This window comes from Carcharhinus amblyrhynchos, chromosome 15 (genome assembly GCF_965287045.1).
Source record: "Carcharhinus amblyrhynchos chromosome 15, sCarAmb.v2.hapA, whole genome shotgun sequence".
Classification (NCBI taxonomy): domain Eukaryota; kingdom Metazoa; phylum Chordata; class Chondrichthyes; order Carcharhiniformes; family Carcharhinidae; genus Carcharhinus; species Carcharhinus amblyrhynchos.
The window spans coordinates 21,891,891-21,898,284 of NC_137338.1; the positions used below are offsets into that span (position 1 = coordinate 21,891,891).

General features: G+C 42.4%; 1 protein-coding gene across 2 annotated transcripts in view; it reads left to right on the forward strand.

Moving 5' to 3' along the window:
- chd1l (chromodomain helicase DNA binding protein 1-like) overlaps positions 1-6,394 on the forward strand; it is a 113,797-nt gene that overhangs the window by 19,793 nt on the left and 87,610 nt on the right. The window contains exons 5-8 of one of the 2 annotated variants that reach the window (XM_080203581.1): positions 136-167; positions 3,201-3,282; positions 3,431-3,593; positions 5,945-6,100. In XM_080203581.1, the coding sequence (XP_080059707.1) occupies positions 136-167; positions 3,201-3,282; positions 3,431-3,593; positions 5,945-6,100 (433 nt within the window). Of the gene's footprint in view, positions 1-135; positions 2,253-3,200; positions 3,283-3,430; positions 3,594-5,944; positions 6,101-6,394 lie in introns of both variants that reach the window. The other variant, XM_080203582.1, reaches the window with a different exon arrangement.

The following is a 6,394-nucleotide window of genomic DNA, read 5'->3' on the forward strand; positions in this document are numbered from 1 at the left end:
AAAGTATAATGCCTAATATTCACAATATGGATATTAGTGAATACATTGGCCTGCGTGCATATTTGCAGGTTTTTAGATTAGATGCAAACAATTTGACATAAAATAATCAATGTTTTTATTTCCTATTTGATTTAGATTTGCCTGAAGGATGTTTCTTTCCTCAGTAGGTGAGTTACTATATAGCTTAGTTACACTATTGGAGGCGAGTAAAATAAATATGGTTGCTTTTAATAAAGTTCACCTGCTGTGAAATTGCAAGCCTAGTATAATTATTTTGAAGAAAAAAAATCAAATGAAATTATATCACAGTAAAACAGAGCATTTTGGAATTGTATATTGGAAATTTTGGAATTTATAGAGTTATAGAGGTTTACAGCAAGGAAACAGGTCCTTTGACCCAAATGTCAATGTCGCCCATCTATCTGTACCATAACAGGAGTTAATCAGAGGTTCTTTAACCCCAAGACAACTTGAAATACAAAATAAAGCAAGCCCATAAGTTCTAGGAGGGGTTTTCCTTGCAAAGTGAGGACTTGTAGGGCCCTACCCACTACCTCTGTACAAAACCACTTGCCCACCTCCCTGCAGTGGCACTATGCATGATTATCAGGTGGAAAAGTCCACCATTGTATATATCAGGATTGTAAGACGAGAAAACAAATAAAAATCATACAGCTGTAGTATCATACAGCCTACGTAACCCACTCCTCAGAAATGAGAAGTATGTTGTGGGATGTATTCCACTAAGAATAAATGGATGTTCCTGGATTCTTAACAAGTGAAAATTTTTACCATGCCCACTCACAGGATTGCCCCTTTCAGTGTGATAAGTCACATAACCAGATAAACTAAGAGATGAAATTGCAGGGGATACATTCAAGGATTAACAAAGCACTGCAGAATGTGATTCTAAATAGAATAATCGATGAAATATACCTCAGAGCTCAGTTACAGGATTCGCTCTAAAAATATGAAAAAAGAACAGGCAACAGGATCAAAACGATATAATTGCAGAGGTACAGTCCAAGATTAACAAATCCTGAATTTCCCAGTGTAACAGGATAATAGATGACAAATGTCTTTGCGCTCATTTATCTTATACACTTCTCAAGATAAAAGACAATATCACAAAATCAGTAGTAGAATCTCAAGGAAACAAAGCTCAGGATTAATGATGAAGTGAATGATAATATAACTATCCATGGAGCTTGAAAAAAACCAAAGCCATGACAGGGTGGTTAAGCAACATCCAGTATCCACCCAGAGTTTCCACCAAAGCCCTTGCAGCTCTGCCATGTCATCATCCTGGTTAAGAGCTGATGGCGAAGACCCAGTGCGTCTGGCCACCTCCAGCTGTTCTCGATGAACATCAAAGACGAGACAATGCAAGACCAATGGTTGGAATCTTCGACTGACCCCAGGCCTCGAAGATGGAATACCATGTGCTCCATCAAACTTGAAACACCCAGCCTTTGAATCGAAATTGTGAAAGAGTGGCAGCCAATTCTCAAATTCAGCCTGGAACTCATCCCCAGATCCTCTCAGGAGACTGAGCTCTAGATACTCCTTCTCTGGCCTAACTCCCCTAATCAACCAGGATGTTCGACATGCCCTACAGTAGGATTTCCAAAGACAGAAAGACTGACAGGATTCTCTTCTCCGCTTCATCCATTCTCTTTAGGATATTTCGTAGTTCATCAATGTGAGCATCAACAGTCTGTTCTGGGGTGTAGAGACTGTCATTCACAACTTCACTCACAGGGGCAGTCATCATCTGAATACCTACAGCACCGCCAAAGCTTTGGCCCAGCTCACCAGAGAAACTGCCACTGTGAATTGGGCCCCATCCTTGCCATCTTGGACCATCTTAACCAAACAAGGATTTTCTTGATTTAATTCAACTCCCTGTGACCAAAATTTAGCCAGGATCTTCCAGGAGTACAGCACAGACCATACTCATCAGGATAAAATAATGATGTGTTGTGTATCAGGACTAAAAAAAAATTAAAAGGTTTTTTAAAAAAGGATTTAAAAATTAGTAGCTCATGAAAATGCAGTCGCTCCCGTACTTACATCACATGACCTCAGCTGTGATTCTCCCCGACCTGCTAACTTTTTCGTGGGTCGGATCATGAGAATTGTGTGTTGGCCATTTCGCGGGATCCACGCATACATTCCTGACGCACGCGTATCTCCCGGCACCAGATATCTGGCATGGTTGAGATCATGTTGGCAACCGGTGATACCATTGGGTAAGTAATTTTAATCTTATTGCAATGTAATTTAAATCTCATTATCGGGCCTGGCATAGAATTCTCTGGGCCCGGTGGCATCTCCCACCGTGTCAATACAATTTCACTCTGGTGGGGTTCAGTGTAATTCCCCACTTTTGGGGGACTAGTGGGAGAACCCTCTGCAGTGAAGGGGCCTCCCCAGGGGGTCAGGCAGTGGGAGGTGATGCCCCCTGGGCATGGGCACCCTAGCAGTGCCCGCCTGTGTCCCATGGTACTATCCAAGGGGCAGAGGGCCCATGCCCAGGAGGCACCCTGGCACTGCCCACCAGGCATCGGGCAGTTCCAAGGGAGTGGAACCTAGGTGGTGATGCTTGGGGGTGATTGGTGAGGGTGGGAGAGTTCAATTGCCACTCTGCATTAGGATCTGTTGGGACTGGAGGAAGGCCAGCAATCGGGATATGGTAGGGGTGTGGTCTGCTGTGGGAGGGCATCTGCTGGGGTGGGGGGAGGTGGGAGTGGGAGGTGGGAGGATCGTCACTACTGGTGGGAGGTTGGCTAGAGATTGGGTCGCTCCAGAACAGGGGTCAGGGCTAGCCTGGGAATGCTCATGAGGACTGCGATCAGGCTGTGGGGGGGCATTGGAGAAGCAGCATTTTGGGAATCCTGCGCTGGCCAGCAATCGAGCTGGCTAACAAACTGCAGGTTGACAGTTCAGGGCCACTGTGCATGCGCAGAGTTCCAGAACTGTCAGACTCTGTGTGAATAGGCCCCGCCCACCAAGCGTTTAATAATATTCAAGATTGTATTGCACGCAGTGTGGGACACTCGGGTCTGAACTCCCACTGAAAAAACAATCATGATCTACACCAGTTTCCTGAAAATTCAGCACTTAGAACTTTTTGAGATTAATCGCACCCTCTCCCCATTTCAGCTAAAACGTTTACTGGATAATATGTTGTATTCCAGACTGAGTTGGAGTGTACTAATTGTGGATGAGGCCCACAGGTTGAAAAACCAGAACTCTCTACTGCATAAATCTCTGAGGACAGTAAGATATTTTCTATCGTGTTTTCTTCTTGAAGATGCCACATTTTGCTTTCTGTAATTTTTGATTGGTGCATTATGTCTTAAAGTTGAAGCATTAAAATAATTGAATGGAAATGTGATTAACAATGATTAACGATTTTTACTGGTAGTTTTCAGTGGGATTCACACTACTGCTGACTGGAACACCAGCACAGAACAATCTTGATGAGCTCTATTCACTGCTGTGCTTTGTGGAACCAAATGTCTTCTCGGCAGATGACGTGGATGAATTTATTAAATATTACAGCAATGTAGAACAGGATGCAGAACAAGGTAAGCACTTGTTCTGCCAATGTTAAGTCCTTTAATTTTACCATATTTGAATGTTAATTTGTCTAATTACATATTATATATCAATTTTCTGATCATGTATTCATTGCAGAGTAACCTATTCTGCAGTTGGTTCCTAGCTCATTAAGACTGCTGATCTAGCTGTTAACAGTCTATCGAAGACACTTGTTCTATTTTTATGACAAATGTTCTGCCAGCTGTCTAATGCTACTGACAGTGATGCAGTTAAAATCAAAAGCTCAGTGATGTGGGGAGTTATAGATAGGAACAGGAGAAGGCCATTCAGCCTTCGGGCCTGCTGTGCCATTCGATACGACCAGTGCCTTTTACACACATTATCCCCATAACCCTTTATGCTGTTAACCAGAAATATATCCATCTCTATCATGAACACACTGAATAACTGAGCTTCCAAAGCCCTCTGGGATACAGAATTCCAAAGATTCACAACCCTCTGTGCAAAAGAAATTTCTCCTCACCTTGGTCCTAAGCACATCCCCCTTATTTTGGAATTGTGCTTCCTAGTTTTAGACTCTCCAGTAAAAAGTCTCACAACACCAGGTTAAATTCCAACAGGTTTATTTGGTAGCACAAGCCGCTAGCTTTCAGAGGGCTTCTCCTTCATCAGATGAGTGGGATTTCAGTTCACAGACAGGGCATATAAAGACACAAACTAAATTTACAAAATAATGGTTGGAATGCGAGTCTTTACGGGTAATCAAGTCTTAAAGGTAAAGACAATGTGAGTGGAGAGAGGGTTACGCATATACTAAAGAGATGTGTATTGTCTCCAGCCAGGACAGTCAGTGAGATTTGGCAAGCCAGGCAAGTTGTGGGGTTACAGATAGTGTGTCATGAACCCAAGATCCTGGTTGAGCTGTCCTCATGTGTGAGGAAGTTGGCTATCGATCTCTTGGCTATCAGGCTATCGAGACTCCCCAACCAAGGGAAACGTTTTACCTGCATCTATCCTGACTATTCCTTTAAAGTAATTTATAGGTTTCAATGAGATTGCCTTTCATTCTTCTAAACTATAGAGAATAGAGGCCACGTTTGCCCAATTTCTCTTTGTCAGGCAGTCCTGCCATTCTCAGAACAAGTCTGGTGAACTTTGGTGCACTCCCCCTGTGGCAATAATGTCCTTTCTCAGGTAAAGGGACTAAAATTGCAAGCCCTCACTACTCCAGTACTCAAATCCTCTTGCAATAAAGGCTTCCTAATAGCTTGCTGCATCTGCACGTTAGTCACAAGTGACTTATTCACAAGGACACCTAGTCCCTTTGTAAATCTGCACGATTTAGTTTCTTACCATTTGTTAAAGTTTATTATCCACAAGTAGTTTATTTATTGTCGCAATTAGGCTTACAGTAACATTGCAATGAAGTTATTGTGAAAATCCCCTAGTTGCAACGCTTGGGCAAATGTTCAGCTACACTGAGAAAGAATTTAGCGTGGCCAGTGCACCTAACCACATGTCTTTGGACTGTGGGAAGAAACCAGAGTCCCCAGAGGAAACCTACACAGACACAGGGAGAACGTGCAAACTGTGCACAGTGACCCAAACTGAGAATCTAATCGGCTTCCTGGTGCTGTGAAGCAGCAGTGCTAACCATGTGCTACAACGTTACAGATGTTATATCTGTAATGTGACAAGGAAGATTATGTTCTAAATTAAAATGAAATAGCATCCGGTCAGTGTGGGAATTTTCCATTACCAATGGACTCAGAATCGTTATCCGGAGCTACAAAAGATTCTGATCGATGTTATTGCATGAGTTTTGTATGTATCCATTACTCATGTCAATTGAGCAGCTGTGTTCTAGCTTTGAGACATAGAAGGCCACAGCAGACTGGAGATTTATCTCAATAGGTAGGAGAAATAAGTTAGGGGAAAGGATTTCTTCCACTTCGCCCACCGTGGGAATCATAGCAGGTGGGTCATGCAAAAGTCCATTGACCTCAGGCGGCATTCTCCGGTTTTGGGGCGAGCACGGCTTGAGAATCCCACCCGTGATTTCTTGCTTTTTTGCCACCCAATGTATGGAGAATACTTCACATTGAAAGTATTAACCCAAAGGTTGTGACCACTGGGGGCGTGAGATGAAATTTTGGGGTACTGAGCTCCAAGTGGAACTCATACCGAATTTGAAAAAAATCAAGCCCTCTTTAAAAACTTGCCCTTTTGTGGGCAAGGCCTTTTGGACCGAACGTTGAGGCCTGAAATTTTGCAAACTTCATTTAAATTACAATCACGATTAAAAGTATTGATTGTGTTATATTAAGAACAATAGTTATCTTTATTTTGATGGCAGTATGCTTCTATCTCTCTCCAGCTAAAGAGTTGCACAGCCTGATGCACCCGTTCCTCCTGAGAAGAATCAAGGCTGATGTTGCTGCTGAGCTACCTAAAAAAATGGACATTGTTTTGTATCATGGGATGTCTGCACTCCAGAAAAAATATTACAAAGCCATTCTGATGAGGGATCTGGGTGAGTACTCCATACCTAATTGTAAACTACCAGCATTCTCTAAATGCTTAAGTAATCATATTAGCCCATTGTCTATCTGTAGCCGAGTGCTTGTGATACAAATACACATATGTAAACAAATGCTTGATCAGATTTTTGTCAGACTTTGTAACTCATGTCTTTCAAATATTCTAGAAGCCTGTTCACCATGTTCTATTTTGCAAAAAATCAAGGATTATCTAAGCAGATGTAAAGAAACCCCCTCAAGAACCCCAAATTCTTGGTTTAGAACAATTTAAACCTGGGTGTACTCAT